At 56.9% G+C, this 16,850-nt stretch overlaps 7 protein-coding genes across 7 annotated transcripts; 3 read left to right on the forward strand and 4 right to left on the reverse strand.

The window, feature by feature from the left end:
• Positions 1 to 279: 279 nt before the first annotated feature.
• On the forward strand, positions 280 to 1,428 carry OSTLU_93006 (predicted protein; the record flags this gene model as incomplete). The annotated part of the gene is made up of 1 exon (XM_001418619.1): positions 280 to 1,428. One exon carries the CDS (start codon positions 280 to 282, stop codon positions 1,426 to 1,428), a length of 1,149 nt encoding a protein of 382 aa, XP_001418656.1.
• Positions 1,429 to 1,448: 20 nt separating this feature from the next.
• OSTLU_16081 (predicted protein) lies at positions 1,449 to 3,092 on the reverse strand (the record flags this gene model as incomplete). The annotated part of the gene is made up of 1 exon (XM_001418849.1): positions 1,449 to 3,092. One exon carries the CDS (start codon positions 3,090 to 3,092, stop codon positions 1,449 to 1,451), a length of 1,644 nt encoding a protein of 547 aa, XP_001418886.1.
• Positions 3,093 to 3,642: 550 nt separating this feature from the next.
• On the forward strand, positions 3,643 to 5,188 carry OSTLU_32569 (predicted protein). The gene has a single exon (XM_001418620.1). It carries the CDS (start codon positions 3,943 to 3,945, stop codon positions 5,122 to 5,124), a length of 1,182 nt encoding a protein of 393 aa, XP_001418657.1. The 5' UTR covers positions 3,643 to 3,942; the 3' UTR covers positions 5,125 to 5,188.
• A 41-nt stretch (positions 5,189 to 5,229) lies between these two features.
• On the reverse strand, positions 5,230 to 7,209 carry OSTLU_93007 (predicted protein; the record flags this gene model as incomplete). The annotated part of the gene is made up of 1 exon (XM_001418850.1): positions 5,230 to 7,209. One exon carries the CDS (start codon positions 7,207 to 7,209, stop codon positions 5,230 to 5,232), a length of 1,980 nt encoding a protein of 659 aa, XP_001418887.1.
• A 312-nt stretch (positions 7,210 to 7,521) lies between these two features.
• Positions 7,522 to 7,827, forward strand: OSTLU_93008 (predicted protein; the record flags this gene model as incomplete). The annotated part of the gene is made up of 1 exon (XM_001418621.1): positions 7,522 to 7,827. One exon carries the CDS (start codon positions 7,522 to 7,524, stop codon positions 7,825 to 7,827), a length of 306 nt encoding a protein of 101 aa, XP_001418658.1.
• Positions 7,828 to 8,718: 891 nt separating this feature from the next.
• On the reverse strand, positions 8,719 to 10,701 carry OSTLU_35458 (predicted protein; the record flags this gene model as incomplete). Its single annotated transcript, XM_001418851.1, has 1 exon — positions 8,719 to 10,701. A coding segment is annotated over one exon (1,983 nt), but the record flags the coding sequence as incomplete, so codon positions are not given.
• A 5,451-nt stretch (positions 10,702 to 16,152) lies between these two features.
• OSTLU_35532 (predicted protein) lies at positions 16,153 to 16,710 on the reverse strand (the record flags this gene model as incomplete). Its single annotated transcript, XM_001418852.1, has 1 exon — positions 16,153 to 16,710. A coding segment is annotated over one exon (558 nt), but the record flags the coding sequence as incomplete, so codon positions are not given.
• Between the last annotated feature and the right edge of the window lie 140 nt (positions 16,711 to 16,850).

The raw sequence follows: 16,850 nt of genomic DNA on the forward strand, positions 1-16,850 counted from the left end.
GCTCGAACCCGTCCGCGTTCCGCCTCGCCACGTACGCCTCCGGCGGTCGCAGCAGATCTCCCATCTCCAACCGCGCCGCGCGTCCCGCGTGCGCGTCGAGTCCTCGTCGCAAAAACGGCGTCACCCACGCGAAGCACGCGCGCGAGAGCGCGTTCGCGTCGCCGCGCGCGCGCGGCGCGTCCCGCCGCGCGTCCGGCGTCGACGTCGCCGTCGTCATCGCCCGCGCCGCGTCGCGCGCGTTCGCCGCGTCGCGTCGCGCGCGCCGCCGCGCGTCACACGATGACGTCCGCGCGCGAGGTCGCGCGCGCGCGCCTCGCGCGCCTCGCGCGCGTCGTCCGCGCGCCCGCGCGCGACGTCGTCGTCTTCGGCGGCGTCGTCGTCGACGTGCACGCGCGCGCGCGCGGCGCGACGGCGCGCGGGACGAGCGCGCGCGGTCGCGTCGACCGCGGCGTCGGCGGCGTCGGTCTGAACGTCGCGTGCGCGTGCGCGGCGACGAGCGCGGCGCGCGTCAGGCTGGTGAGCGCGTGCGGAGACGACGCGGACGGCGCGAGCGTCCGCGAGGCGTGGCGCGCGCGCGCGAGAGGGAGGGACGACGGGGCGGGGGTGCGCGCGCGCGCGGGCGCGAGGACGGGGCGCGTCGTCGCGGTGACGGACGAAAGCGGCGAGATCGTGGCGAGCGTCGCGGACGTGGACGTCGTGGAGCGAGACGTGGACGAAGAGTGGTGCGAAAAGTACGCGAGCGACGCGAGGGGGGCGCGAGTGGTGGTGATCGATGGGAATCTGTCGGCGCGGGGGATTCGAGCGGCGCGGCGCGCGGCGGCGACGACGGCGACGTGGTTCGAACCGGTTTCGGTGGCGAAGGCGGTGAGGATCGTGGAGAGCGGTGATGCGGGGAGACCGATGGTGGGCGTGAGGTGGTGCTCGCCGAACGCGGCGGAGCTTCGCGAGCTGGCGAATGCGGTGCGGAGAAGTTGGGCGAAGGGCTCGCCGATGTCGCCGTGTCCGTTCAATCCAGAGCTCGAGTTCGACGCGGCGAACGATGCGCTCGATGCGTTGGCGAGCGACATAGCCACGGTGCTCGCCGCCGGGTGCGAGCGCGTCGTGCTCACGCTCGGGTCGCTGGGCGTGATCGTCTCCTCCGCACCGGACGGCGACGCGTCGAACGCCGAGCACGCGCACGTGCCCGCTTTCGCGGTGAAGAGCGCGGCGTCGCTCATCGGCGCGGGCGACGCATTGGTCGGTGGCGCGGTCGGCGCGCTCGCGCGAGGCGTCGATGAGATGCGCGCCATCGCGATAGGAGTCGCGTGCGCTTCGATGGCGTGCGAACGACGCGAAGCGGCGCTGTTCGACGTCGACGCGAGAGAGATTGACAGGCGGGCGGCGATCGTTTTCGACGGCATCACACCCATAAAAGCCGCCGTGCAATAGGCTAGGATAGCTAGGAATTTCTATTTAATACTAGTAGACTTGCGAGAATGATTCGTCGCCGGTTCCCACGTGCACTCCTCCAACTCGCGCCGCAAGTGCTCCTCCGCCAACGCTTTGCGTCGAGCCTCAGCCTTTTCGACGACGTTTTCGGCGAAGGCGCCGGTGAACGGCTCGGGAATCGTCCGTCGGCCCCATCGGTCGAAATCGTCCAAGTTCTCGAGGAAAGCCTTGGCGTATCGCTCGCGCTTTTCTTCTTCGAGCTCGCGCGCCTTGGCTTGCTTGCGCAAAAACGAATCCATACCTTTGACTTTCGACGCGGACGGGGAGCCCATGGCGCGAGGCTCTCGCGCGATGGACTCGGGACGAAACGTACACTGCTCCAACTCGCGATACTCGGCGCGCCTACGGAGATTTTCGAGCGCAGTTTCTTTTTCGTGCCGGTATGCTTCGATGCGAGCGCTCACCGCATCGCCGCCGACGCCGTAATCCATCGCGAACTGACTCGTATCGCGAGCCTTTCGGGCCTCATTCGACCGATCGAGGTTTGGTTCGAACGTGTGCTGTTCTCGGAACTCACGTTCGAGCTCGGCTTGCGCGCGTCGTCGCGCCAAGTCCCGTCGCTCGTCGCGCGCCAAATCGTCGATCGTACTACCGTGAGGCGCGAGCTCGTACGACTTTTCATTCAACTCGGGTTGGTACGTAAACTGCGCGTAGTGCTCTCGCTCGCGGACGCGTTGCGCGGCACGCTTACGCTCGGCGTCTTTCACCGCCAATCGATCTGAGCGCTCTTCGGGCGTTTCGAGCAACTTGTACACGTGCCGCCCTCGGCGCAACACGCTGGCGGCGTTGCCGATATCTGGCATAAATGTGCATTCGTCGTCGACCATAGCGCGCTTTTCCTGGGCGCGCCGCGCGACTTTTTCGCTGAAGTCACGCTGTCGTTCAAGGAAGCCGGCGCCTAGTTTGCCTTGACGCTCAAGTTCGTCGACCACGCGCTCGCTTTCGCGCGTGATTTTAGGCGCAAAAGTGAGATTTTCATCCTCGCCGTCCAACGCCGACGATCGTCTGCGGTGAATCGTTGGCGCTTCGTCGCCGGCGTCGTCATCATCTTCCATAGCCTTCTGAATCTCGGCACGCTGCATGGCGAGAATCACACTCGTCGGATTGATCGTGGGCTTGAACGTGTGCGCCTTGGCGAGTTCGTCTTCCACCTTTAAACGAGCCTCTGTTCTCACGTTTTCTTTGGCGCGCAACACGTCGGCGACGCGCCGGTGCAACGGCGGCGTCTTGGCGACTTTGTCTCGAATCCCAGCGCTCGTCCTGACGTTAACTGTCGGCTTGAACGTCAAAAGTTCCATCTCTTCCTCCACCACGCGCGCCTGTACGCGCTCCCTAGTCTCTAATCGCTTCTCCGCGTACTCGTACAATCGCTCCGCCGCCGGTTTCGTCGACGGCGTCTTCGGCCCTCGACCAACCTTCGGTGCGAACGTGCAATTCTCCGCAAACACAGCCTCATCTTTCTCCTTCTTCACGCTCGCCGATCGTTCCCACAACGCCGTCCTCGGCGCCGCCAACTTCTCCAACGACGCCCGCTTTCCCGCGTCTCGTCTCCCCTCGCCGTGCGTTCGCGGCCTAAACGTCTCCTCCTCCGCCCGTCGCGCCATCGCCTCCGCCACCACGCGCTCCCGCGCGTGTCGTCCCGCCAATTTCTCCGCCCGCTCTCTCCTCGCGCACGCCGGCGCCTCTCCCGCGCTTCCGTCCCGTCGCCGCGTCCCGCGCGTCGTCGTCCCGCTCGCCGTCGTCTCCCTCGCGCGCGTCTCGTACTCCATGTACCGCGATTTCACCCCTCGCCATCGCGCGCTTCGTCCGTCGCCTTTATCACCGTCGTCCTCGCCCGCGTTCGTCGCGTCCGCGCTCGCGCTCGCGCCGCTTCGCGCGCCGTCGCGCGCGCGCGCCCTGACCAACGCCGCGACGAACGCGCGCCGCTCGCCCGCCGTCATCTCCCGGACGCCCTTCGACGCGGGCGCGCGCGCGGACGCGCCGGCGGCGTCCTCGCGCGCGTCGCGCGCGTCGACGCGCGCCATCCGTCGCGCACTGGCGCGCGCGCGTCGGTCCGTCGACCGCGTCGCACCGCATTTCAAAAACGACGAGTCGCGAACCGAGGGGGGGGGACTCCAGGGCTGTCGCGCGCCGCGTCGACGCGGCGACGACGCGACTTCGCGACGCCGAGCGCGCGCGACGAGGACGATGCAGCAGTGCGGGTGCGCGCGACGCGCGACGACCCGACCGACGCGCGACGCGCGACGACGACGCGCGACGACGACCGACGACGACGACGACGACGACGACGAACGAGGACTGGATAAATATTTGAAATCGCGCGGGACGATCGATCCGACGCGCGACGACGAAAGCGCGGCGACTGACGACGAACGACGGCGACGCAGGTCGAAAAGCTATGCGGGGACGCGCGTGGTGGGACGCGCGAGCGGCGCGCGGGCGGGCGCGCGAAGGATGACGCGAAGAAGCGGGACGACGACGCGCGCGGCGACGAACGCGGCGACCATCAAGGTGGTCGGCGTCGGCGGCGGTGGATCGAACGCGGTGAACCGAATGGTGGACGCGGATATTAATGGGGTGGAATTCTGGATCGTGAACACGGATGCGCAGGCGCTGGAGACGGCGGTGGCGGATCCGAGAAACCACTTGCAGATCGGCGCGGAGCTCACGCGAGGTTTGGGCGCGGGCGGGAACCCGGAGATTGGGCAAAAGGCGGCTGAAGAGAGCCGAGCCGCGATCGAACAGGCTTTGTCTGGGTCTGACATGGTGTTCGTCACGGCGGGTATGGGCGGTGGTACGGGCTCGGGCGCCGCGCCCGTCGTCGCGCAAGTGGCGAAGAGCGCCGGTATTTTAACCGTCGGCATCGTGACGATGCCGTTCAAGTTTGAAGGACGTCAGCGATACAACCAAGCGATGGAAGCCGTCGAACGTTTGCGACAAAACGTGGATACGCTCATCGTTATTCCTAACGATCGCTTGCTCGCCGCCGTGGACGCGTCTTTGCCGGTGCAAGATGCGTTTTTGCTCGCCGACGATATTCTTCGCCAAGGCGTCCGCGGCATCACCGATATTATTACTTTGCCGGGCTTGATCAACGTCGATTTCGCGGATGTGCGCGCCGTGATGGCGGACGCTGGCTCTTCGCTCATGGGTATCGGTCGTGCGAGCGGCAAGAACCGCGCGCGCGAAGCTGCCGAAGCCGCGATTTCGTCCCCGTTGCTCGATTTGGGCATCGACCGCGCCACCGGCATTGTTTGGAACATCACCGGCGGCAGCGATTTGACTTTGCACGAAGTCAACGAAGCCGCTGAGGTCATCTATGATCTCGTCGACCCGTCCGCGCTGATTATCTTCGGAGCCGTCGTGAAGGATGGCAACAGAGCCACGGATGGTGAAGTTTCTATTACGCTCATCGCCACCGGGTTTTCCCCGTCGGCGGGTATTTCTCAAACCGCCGCGCCGGCGTCCCGATCGAACGGAAAGAAAGCCCCGGCCGCCATCGACGGCCGCACGCCCATCATGGGCTGGAACACGAAGACGGAAATCCCGAGCAACGGTAAATCCGAACGCGATGAAGAGCAACCGGCGTCTCGCGGCGGCATCCCCTCTTTTTTGCGCCGCCGCATGGGTCGCTAACGAATCAAAGGGGAGGTTCAAGTTTTGTACACGACACACTAACACACACATCATAGAAGAGATCTCTTAATCATTAAGCGAAGCTATTCACATTACAAGTCGCCCTCATCGCGAAAGGCTGTCGAGAACGCCGACCTCGGCCAGCGACAGGGGAGGATGAAAACTTCGTCTGTTCACGCGCACGTCTTCCACGAAATCGTCCACAGTTTTGGACATCCGTTTGCGCGAATTCGCCGAGTCGAGCAATCGAATCATGACAACGGCAAAATCGCGGCTGTACGGCGGACCTGCGATCTCCAACACCTCGTTCGCAAAGTATCGAATCTGAGACGGATCCAACGTCCGACGCCACGAGTTCGCCGCAGCCGTGATCGTCGGCATCACGTGGCCAGCAGCGACGAGTTCGCAACCCAGGTCGAGGAGCGAAATAGCCAATTCGGCGCCGTGTGAACTTCCGCATGATTGAATGATCGCGTTCAGCGCCTCCAGCACCACGCCTTGCAGCCCAATGTGCTTCTTCGCCACTTCCCCGAGGACGTGCACGAAAACAGAGTTGGCGTTCCCGACTTGAACGACCCGATGATACATTTCATTCGTGAGCGCAGAGCGCGCGGCGGCGATGATACCTGCAGTCGCGCACGGGATAGCGAACACTTTATCGACACTCGTCTGCTCTGGCATCTCGCCCCGCTTCGCGTTTTCGACGATTGCCACGGCTTCAGTCAACGCCGCTTTTACTTCATCCACGCTCGTCTCGTCATCGCTTGCGGCTAAAGCGATCAGCTCGAAACACTCGCTGCGTAAACGATTCGCGCCCGAGTCAACTGTCCATTTAAAAGCTTCCGAAATGAGGTTGTAAAGGACGTCGGGGTGCCGAAGCGGCGCCACCGACGGCTTCTTCTTGACGTCGCTCGACACGTACAAGTCGAGCAGCTTTTTCAAGTCCCCAGCCGCGAGTGCCCCACTGTCGCGTATTTGCCCAACCGATGACGTGTTCGTGCCCACTGGACGCGAGCTGAGCAAATCAGCCGTGGCGTACTTGGCCGTAGCGTCAGCCGCGGACGCCGCGAGCCAAGGCGCCAGACGGCGAACCGTTGCGGCACCGTGCAAGCTCGCTGCCGCCTCTTCAATCTCTTCCGACAATCGCGCCGCGATCGCCTGTGAACTCTTGGTCGTCGCCTTGTCCGTGTCTCGCCCTAAAGTCGCGAGCATGAGCTGGCCAAAGACGTACGTGCCTATGGACTGACAGCACATGCTCTTCAACCGCTCTTCAAAGTCCATTCGTCGCTCGTCGTCATCACCGGCTTCGATGATTCCCTTGACGTGATCGGCGAGAAGTTCGTGAAAGATGCTAAAATACGCCGCCGCCGCAGGTCCGAGCGCGCGCACTTCGTGTCGCATGCCGCGCTGCCACGCGTGCTGAATCGCGCACGAAATCAATAAACAGTTTGGATTACGCTCCGCCAAAGAAAACAACACCGCCCGCCCGCGCTCGCTCTTGAACAGCCCATCCAACCACGCCGGCGGTCGTCCCTGGAACACCGCGTCCGCCTTATTCGCGTCGAATTTCTCTCTCACGAGCGCCTCCAAAAAATACATTTCATCGAATCGCGCCTCCGTCTCCATCGTCGCCGCGCGCTCCCGCGGCGTCCCTTTCCCCGCTCCGCTGGTCAATATCCCTCCAGTCGGTGTTCTCGTCGCGTCACCGTCGCCATTATCGATGCCTCGCGTCTCTACCGCCGCGCTCACCTTGATCGGCGACGTGTTCGCGCCCCGTCTCGGCGGCGCCGTCACCTTCAACCAGTGCACCGCCAGCGTCGTCATCGCCGCGTACCCTCGGTAATTCTCGCTCAGCAGCTCTATCGCCGTGCTCGGCGCGCCTCCCGCGGAGACGTACGCGCGCACGTCATCGATCGCGCTCGGTTCCATTATGAAATCTTTCTCCGCGAGTCGCGCTTCCAATTCCATCAGCCTCGACGTCTTCGTCTCGCCCAGCGCCGCGATCGCGCCGCTCTCTCCCGCGCGCGTCCCCTCGCCGTCGCTCGCCGTCGCGGTTCGCGTGCACACCTCGTCGTCGTCGGACATCGTCGGCGAAGGCGCGCGAGCGCGAAGTGCCGCGCTGCATCAATGGGCGCGCGACGACGACGCGCGCACCGCGAGCTCGTCGGTTTAGACGCCGCGGCGCCGGCGGACGAGGAATTCGCGCCGACGAGCGCGCGGGCGCGGACGAGCGCGCACGCGCGGGCGCGCGGGCGCGCGAGGGAGAAGGATTCGCAGCGCGAATTCGCGATTCTGGTCGGCGGCTTCGCGTGCGTGTTGGCGCTCGTCGTGTTCGTGTTTTACGAGCGCGCGATCCACGGCGGATAGCGGCGTCGACGCGCGCGAACGCGTCGGACGATGCCGGACGGTGAGGGCGAGCGGCGGGCGAGCGCGAACGAACGCGCGGCGCTGCGGCGGTTGGGGTGGTTTACGGCGGCGCTCGCGGCGGTGCCGTACGCGACGTATAAAACGACGCTGCGGACGACGTGTCCGGCGGCGTACGAGAGATACGGAGCGACATTTTTAGCGACTGAGAGTGGACGAGCGACGTGTGCGGGGATGTTTGCGATCGTGGCGGTGAATGTAGTTTTGCTCTTGTACGTCGCTTCGGCCCTGCGCGGCGGCGACGAACGGCTGCCGGTTCCGGCGAAGAAGGCTGACTAAAGTTCTAATGTCAATTTACAGTTTGAAGACGCTATGTGAGTACGCTATGTGAGACCTCGACCACCGCGCTACGGTTATCGAAGTCTTCCGCTAATCTAAAATCGAAGACACGGTATCCTGCACTCCAATTCTCTTTGCGAGGATGTCACTGAACGCCTCGTTCCAGATGAGGACAGTCTGCATCGTCGCCACGGGAAGCAGCGACATGAAGAACAATATAGTAAAGATTATTAAACCGAAGAACTTGTCCATCTCTTTGTACCAGAAGTCTGAAAACCCTCGCGCTGCGGCCAAGCCGCGTCGCGCGCGGTACACAAATGGTTGCAACGCGCGACGCACACCGTTTCCTCGAGGTTCCGGTTCGCCATCCACTGTTTTCATCGGGAGCCAGCTTTCACCGAAAGTAATGATACTCTTGTCACTCACGAAGGAGCACGCCTCGATGAATATCGCCACGACGCACCAAGCGCCGAGCCCAGTCATGAACCACGTGCGGAACAAGCTGTTGCTGCCGGTTTCGACGTGCAAAGCGAAAAAGTACAACCCATTCCAGACGAGGAAGAGTCCCAGACGTACCAGTCCGCGATACACGCTAATTTTCCACAGTTTGTCGGGGAATTGTAACCACGCGTCGCGTGCGAATACCACTGAGTTCATCGCAGATGTGTACAAGAACACGACGAAGCCCATTGCAATCGTCGCAGCGGCGATGCGACCCGAGTTCACGCTGAACTGTTCCATTTGCGTCAGCCCTGTGTATAGCGCGCTGCCGTGCAGAGAACCAATCACAACAAGCAAGAGGATGACACGTCCGAAACTACTCATGAATAAGACGCCCGCTTTGTTGAATAAACCAATTCTGTTTCGATAGTTGGTGTTCATCGTCGAGTGCCACTCTTTCCAGGAACCATTCGCGATTTTGGGCTTGTCGAAAGTACCATCGAGCCAGTCTCGCCAATCGTTCCAGCTATTTCGCATCCAGTAAGTGTTCGTGCTTTGTGGCGAAAACCACCAGGGCGTTATGATGATGCAGATACCAAAGCTCCAAACCGACCAAGAGTACAGCAGTGATTTTGGAAGCACCGTGTTCGCGTGAAACAACAGTAAAAGAAGCAACACTTCCATACCAAAGTACAGGTGAGACTTGGCGTACAAGCCGTAAAGTACCACCATGTTCGCATTTTGTAGCACAAAACCCCGCTCGGTAGCGATATACTGCGCTTTACCGAAAAGGAGACCAACCATGTAATTGTAACCTTTCGTCGTCATGGCAAAAATGTTGAACGCCCACGAACCACGAACAAGTGACGAGGCGGTGTATTCGATACCATCGCGCAATCCTCTATCCATCACCATCTTCAAGAAGAGAGGTAGGACTGTTAGTAATCCTAGCTGGATCGCATAAATGGAGTTGTAATAACCACCTTCTTCTTTAGACAGCGACAGTGTTGTTTGTGTCTCTGTCATTTTGAAATAACGATAGACACGATAGATTTCAAGATCTGCAATCGCGAGCCCGGCGTGCACTAGAATGTACAAATAAACACACCAAGCCGTCTGCATAACGCTAATGAAGAAGCCTGGGCCACTAAAGTACATAGACATCATTCTGAAAAAGTCCATCGAGCGGTGTAGTCTGTAAACGTCACGAGACATTGAGATTGTCCCCGCAGAGCCTGAAATCTTTTGTTCGAAACCATTTACGGATGTAAAACCCATATCTCTTCCTTTACCCACCTCGATGAACTCTTCAAATAACACTCGGCCGCCACGAACGATCGCGTTCACGCCACCGAAGAAATCCTCGGCGACGTGGATCATCTTTGAGGCCTTAGACACGCCACCATTTGTCATGGTGAATGCCTTGTCCCACACGTCGGGGTGACCGTAGTGGAAGCGCACCATGAGTGGCCACGTCATGAAACGTTGAAACGTTTGGAAAATGAACTCTGAAATCGCCGCGAACTGTGCGACGGCGCCCGTAGTCTCACTAAATATCACCTCAGGAAAGCCGACGAGGACAACGTCCTCAGAGAAAACATCGAGCAAGTTTCGCATCTTCAACGCCTCCGGGAAGTAGCCATCTTGATTCATGTCCAGCGTTTGCAGGTAAGCACCTCTGCTGAAAATGACGGCGTGGTTTTGGTTTTCAGGTTTTCCTTCTCCAATTATTGGATTTCCTGGTAATTCTACCTTGCACGCGAGAGATAACGTTCTATTTTCTCGATCGCATCCGACGAGACACGAAGCGAACGTGTCGTTTGTGTCAGACTTTGTCTGCACGAAGCACACTCGAAGCTCTGGATGATTCAAGATGAGCTCGTTTATATCCTCCGCTTTCTGTCTATCAGCGGAACCTTGTGGAGCATTCAGCATATTTCCGTACACTTGGCAAGACACGAGATATTCGAACTTGTCGCAGACCAATGTCTCAATCTCATCTTCGTCGTACCCTTCCGCTCGCGCAAGAAAGCGCAACGCTGCCCCATAACTGCAGACACCACGCACGCAGCGACTGAGCGACTGCGTATGGTCGCTCGTCCAGATGCGGAGTTCTTCCCAGTACTTCTCAGTCACTGTGGCGTCGTCGCACGCCAAGGCCCCAACGCGCTCTTTGAAGTTTTCGTACTCATCTGGATACGTTGCTTGGATGATGGACAGCAGCGTCTTTTGATCTTCAAGAGGCTTTATCAATTCATCCTTCACGTAAGAAACCTCTTCAGCGTAATAAGGCGTGAACGCAGTCCACGCACGCATGTTACGCAACTTGGTGGGCATTTTCAGCGTCGCAAAGCTCAGAGAATTGGCAAAAAACATAAGTTGCCGACGAGCTTCGAGATTACGCGGCTCACCACCAGGATTGATGTTGTTCATTGAATTCAACAAACAATCGACAATCTTCCGGTTGTTTACCAGCGTCGCGGAGGCGGACACTACTCGCACATGCTCAGTGTCACGCAGCGCATCGATGCGCACCATTTCAAGAAGTTGCGAATAAAGCTGCGACACACGATACTTTCTCTGATTGTTTGCGTTCGACCAACGACCATCGTTTTCCATGGCAAACGAACAGATCTTCCGAACCGCGAGAAGTATTTCGTGTAACGCTTCAGCGAGCGTGCTCGATTGCGCGTCGATATCTGCATCAGTTTGGATATTCGACCACTTGATGAGCTTTCGGCGACCTCTTCGCCAACGTTTACGAATGTTCGGTCGCTCTTCGCTTTCGTCCAGGAGAGCTCGTTGCTCTGCGCTCATTTCGTCCCAGTTTTCTTGAACGACGAAGCATCCGCGCAACAGACCGCTCTTTTCCTTCATCTTTTTGCGTTTCTCTTTGGGAATAATACCGGTACAGCCAAATTTCATCTCGAGATTGATTGCCTCGACCATTTGTTTCTGGCGATTTTTTTCCTTCTCGCGGATAGCCCTGAGTTGTCGCCGTTTTGTTCGTTGCTCCTTCCTCAATCGAGCTCTTTCGGCGCCGGCTGTATCGCCGAGAAGAAGGAGTTGCGCCTCTTCATCATCACTTTCAGTCTCTGAACCTTCAACATCTTGATCTTCATAATCTTCGATTATGGGAGTCGCATCAGTCGACGCACTCATCGCTTGCAACGTTAAGAGAAGCTTGATGATGGAGTCACGGAGTTGAATATAGCCACCGACGTCGTCGCGGCGACGTTGAGACATTTGCTCCCCCTCTATCGCGGCTAAGTCGGTTATGACCCGCATCAAAAGCGAAGAATCGCCGGGGGAGACGACTCGAAGCACTTCAGTCATCACCACACAAAGCAAATCCTTGGTTTGGATCAGCGTCGTGCCGAAAGAAGGGTACTGCGCCATTGTCCCAGTATTGAAGTTTGCCCTCGAGAAGACTGAAGAGGTGAGCATCGGGGGCAGTATGATGTACTCCGGGGCGTCAAATATTTGCTCAATATCACGACCCTGGAGGAAAACAAACTTCAAGTCGGTACACTCCTTGTTTGTGATGTGGTCACGTGCGCGCAACGAATCGACAATCGAATTCCACCCACGCGAAAAGTGTTGCCATTTGACATCCATCGCCTCCGGTAAGAAGTCAGCTGGATTTGGAGCGGCGGTCTTTACACCAGACTCCATAAGGACCTCATCTTCTACAACGGTTAGCGCAACAGAATCAAGTAAACCTTCGTGAAGATCGCCGCCACCGTAGCCACCGCCCGAACGTATTCTTTGTTCTTTGGCACCAAATGCATCATCGTCGCTATCGCCGGAAGCGTTACCACTCGTGGTGGCATCGCCTGTCAAAATGACTGGCTTTGGCCACGACTTATTCAAGACTTTTTCGCAGAATAGATTTGGAATCTGTTGAAAGTCTCTCAAAAAGTTCGCCCATCGTTGAGCGTGCGACACTTTTCCTCTCCACTGAAGGAAAATTGTGAAGACTGATGCGTAGCACGTGTACCACAAAAACGTATCGCAAAAGTACGTCGCCACGGCTGGAAGCATCCGCGCGATTACCATGACAGTCATCAAAAATTGAGACGCGTGCACGTCGTAGTATGCTTCCGGTAATTGACCTTCAATTTCTTCACCAATATAACCGAGGGCTGGAAGGCTGAGCTTTTTGCCGCCGATTGCACTGCTCACGACATTCGACGCAGCGTCCACGATGTCAGATACCGTAGACTCCAACCTAGAATGTGGCATCGATGAAGGACTAGCAGCAGCGCTACTCCATCCCCGATATTGACCGTTGTATGGATCAACGGAATAGTTCACGTCATAAGCGATCGAAAACTGACTTTCGTCTCCCCAAGATGCGCCAGTGAAATCGCCACCACCGGCGTGCGAAAATAGCAAACTTCTCCGGCGCTCGGGAATGGGCTCGTAGTAAGCGAGATTGATATCGCTTTCTTCGTAGTCGTCGTCGTCTTTTGTAAGCTCGGTAAAGTACGTGACTTTTGGCTTAAACTTCAACGCTTGGACGAGCGCATCGCCTTCGAGGTTGATGCACGAAGTGTACTCATCGCTCTCTTTGTTCCAGCACAGATCCCCTTTCTTCAGCGCATTCACCGCCTCGCGCAGAGGAGTGATGAGGAGGAAGTGACCAAACGCAATCTTTGTGGAGAGCACGACGAGCCAGAAAAGAGTGTAAATAATGCGCTCGCGGACAGGCGTCGCCATTTGCGTCGGCGAGCCAACAAATGGCTGGCGCCGAACCATAGAGGACATCAGGCCACTGTTTGCGAGTGCGTACACCGCCGCCAAACCTTCAAAGTACTTCGTACTGTTATCGGCGCGAAGCGAACGCTCCAGCACGTAAAACATTGGCACCGATATAAACATTCCAGCTCTTGTCGAGGTGACCATCCAGTCGCCAAAAGACTCTTGCGAAATGTTACGGAACCGGATTACCGCGACTTCCTGTCCAAACTTTAGCAACGCATGCGTCACCATCGACGTCGAGAGGTACGACCAATTCCAACCGTGCGCGAACACGTAAGCGGTCGATAAATGGAATGCGACGGCGTGGAACAAGATGATGGAATGAAAGTTGACGAACATGCTCAACCAACCTGAGGTTTCACGATGCGTTTTGAAAAAAACATTGGTGAGAACGGCTGAGGAATCGCCTGAAGCCATCGCGCGCGACATGAATGAACGCAGGTGCTCGTACATTCTGGCATCTCTAGAAAGATTTTTCATGTTTCGAGGTACGCCAACGTAATCAGTTTCTTCTTCGCCGCGGTCGGGTTCTTCTTCCGGCGGGAGAAGTCGCACCAATCTGTCGTATTGCCAGAAAAATTCGTTGACATCGTCGTACATGACGCGCTCCGAAATGGGCGCAGAGGCACGATCAGAAATTTCTCGCTTTAAGAAGGTGTAAATCGGAGTGATCACGGTGCGAAGGAAATCCTTTTCACCGTAAGGCATGACGTCTGCGGATACGGGTTTGCACATGATGCGCTCTTCGCCTTCACCGGGAAGCCTATCGTCAAGCGTAAGTGAGCAAAGTGCCGCGTGAAAGATGAAACAGAGACATTCACTCATGTGGCGGAGATTGGCACATTCCCCGTATATCAAAAACCAAAGGCACAGGTGGTGAAGCTTTGCGTTCAATTCGACCGCGACGGATTGTTCGCGACTTGCACGCGTCCAGAGTTTGTTTGCGTCAGACATGTACACCGAAAGTAGCATTTCTCTAGAATCCTGATCATCGTCACGAGCGATGCGTTTTGCGTGCGAAGCGACGGAGTCCACCATGCCAGTGTACGCGCCCCAGTTGTTGTAGTTCTGGAATAAATGCGCGTGAAGTTCGTGTACAACATCGTTCCAGTATCGATCCAAGTAATCGGTTGAGTAACTCGATACATCTTCTTTTTGTGTGAGCAATTGCTCAAGCCAGACGGATAAACTGTCAACGCTGTTTGCGAGGTTTGACGGGACGTCGACTTCCTCATTCGTGAATGTAGAGTCCTTCGCGCTCTTCTGGAAACCGAACATATCCGCGAGGTGTGAAGCAATAGGCTCGATCCTACGTTTGATTTCGGTGACTCTCTCGTTTTTGTTGGCCGTCATGTCACCCACTGATGTCAAATCTTCCTTCATATCCGGGATGGTGCTCGGCATCGGTCTAGCATAGCGAACAGGCGTCGATTTCAGGCCGAGGACCTTCCGGATGAAAACTCTGGACGACAGAAACCAAGTTTTTACCGAACGCGACGTCATCGCCCGATTGATTGTCGTCACCAAAGTGCGGCGGCGCATTTCGACGCCTAGCACAGATGCATATGCTCTGTTGAACAACATCTTTGCGTGAACGTAAGAAATTGGCACGAGGGACAGCAGAGCGAGGCAAATATGCAGAGCCAATCCGATCACCTCATCCACATCTCGGAAGAAAAAGTCACTGAAGATGCGCATCGTTCGAGCTATGTGCTTGAACATAGGCAGTGGAATATCGGAGATCAGTGAGGATATATGAACGACACAGTGCACCGTGCAGAATGCCGCCAAGGCGAAAACGATTTTGTTCTGGCGCTGTTCAGTATCGAGCGTTTCGCTGAATAAACGTCCGCAGAGCTTCATGTGGAACACAACCAAAAAGACTCGGACGCACATATTGTACATCAAGATGACGCTGCGTTTACCGACCTCGCTGGATGTGAGACCCAGTCTTTCCCCGATTGCGATTACGCGCTGCGGCCAGAAGAACGACGGCGACGTACTCATGAAATAGACTCCGGTGAGCAACAATCCGGCGATACCTGCAGTGACAACGACGACGCCTCGTACAGCCGGAATCCCGTCGAAATCGCTCACACGGACTGCCGCCGTACTACACACCATAAGGATGAGTGGGACAGGGAGAATGCGGAACGTGATGTACTCCATCTTGAGATGTCTCGGCATGGCGCGTAGTGACTTCATACGCTTGGCCTGCCACATCCACCAAGTGCCATCTTGATTGACTGCTCCTTGATTGCCAAGTTTAAAGGGATCAAGCCAGAATAGCCAAGAAGTGAAGTTTATCGCGGGGATACCCTCCTTGAAACTCTGTGGATGAAAGAACCAAGGTGAAAACATCCAAAGAATGACGGCGATCCATACATGCCAAGTTGTCGTCACAAAGACGTACCCTGCGCTGAACGTAGATAGTTCTGTGAGCAGAAGAGTCATCGCTAAAGTCGACATCGATGGAATGATGTGTGAAACCGCGTACTGCATGTAAAGGTCGGAAAAAGAGGCGTTCATACTCATACTGCGTTTGGTACCGCGGTACGACGCTTCGCCAGAGGCGATCGAAGCATCGATAGCAGAGCCTCTCGATTTGGCGATGAACATGTGGTACACAAACGATCCCGTAACGATCCCGTGATAGGTATCTTTGACCATCTTTACTAAACCACCGGTGATCCAACCGTGCAACATACCAGGCCAGGCCATCACCAAGCTCGCTTGAAGCATCCATTGCGATGGATACAGTGTTTCAAGGCCAATTTCTTGGTGGAAACCGACGTTATCGAAGGCATCGCCAGTTGTGTAATACGTTTCAATGCTAAACATTGCGATCACTGTCTTACACAAGACAAAGGCGGCCATGGATGTAAACAGCATGAATTCTGTGTAGAATAACCCAACCGACGACTGGAAAAAGCTCAAGCAGCGGAAAATGTCCATGCTCTTTGAAAGTCTATGAAAGTCACGCGAGATAAGCTGCATACCGTTCCCAGTAGCGATTTTTTTATTGAATTGGTTGTTACCATCGAATGAAACTTCTCGTCCCTTGCCACAGGTGGTAAAGTTCACGTACTCGATTTTGCCACCCCGTTGCACGACATTCATACCTCCGTACACGTCCTCTGACAAGTGCAGTCTTCGAGAAGCCTTAGAGACTCCACCACTTGAGCGGATGAATGCACCATCCCATATGTCAGGGTGGCCGTAGTGCATGCGGACACGAAGAGGGTTCGTCATGAAACGCTGCAACAAAGTCCCAAAGACCGCCTCAGAAGTGGCCGCAAAACTCGACACTGACCCCTGACGCCCAGAAATCAGTTGTTCGGTAAAGCCGATGAGCACTATGTCTTCGTCGGATCCATACAACCTCAGAACGTTACGAAGTTTTAACCCTTCTGCGAGATGTGCATCTTGGTTCATATCAATCGTTTGCACATACATGCCACGCGACCAGACCAATCCCATGTTTTGGTTTTCGGGCTTGCCTTCGCCAACAATTGGATGCCCAGGAAGTTGAACACGATGCGTTCGCTTGAACTTTCCGTCTGCGCCGCGACTGAGCTTTGCAATTGCGAAGTTATCATTGTCGCCACTCGGTTGTTCGACATAATTTACCGTGACATGCGGGAATTGTTCCACGAGCGCCTCCACTTCACCGTTCATCGTATATCCCGGTGAGTTGTAGACTTGGCAACACAGGACGTGCTCGAACTTTGCACGAACCAATGGTTCAATCTCATCTTCAGGGACGCCTTCCAGACGTGCCAATAATCGTAGGGCATCGATGTAAGAGGCAAAGCCTC

The sequence above is a fragment of the Ostreococcus lucimarinus genome, chromosome 7, assembly GCF_000092065.1.
Source record: "Ostreococcus lucimarinus CCE9901 chromosome 7, complete sequence".
In the NCBI taxonomy this organism is placed as follows: Eukaryota; Viridiplantae; Chlorophyta; class Mamiellophyceae; order Mamiellales; family Bathycoccaceae; genus Ostreococcus; species Ostreococcus sp. 'lucimarinus'.

Bases quoted from the DNA above. Each gene is read 5' to 3' on its own strand.
- OSTLU_32569 (XM_001418620.1), top strand. From the start codon at position 3,943: ATGACGCGAAGAAGCGGGACGACGACGCGCGCGGCGACGAACGCGGCG.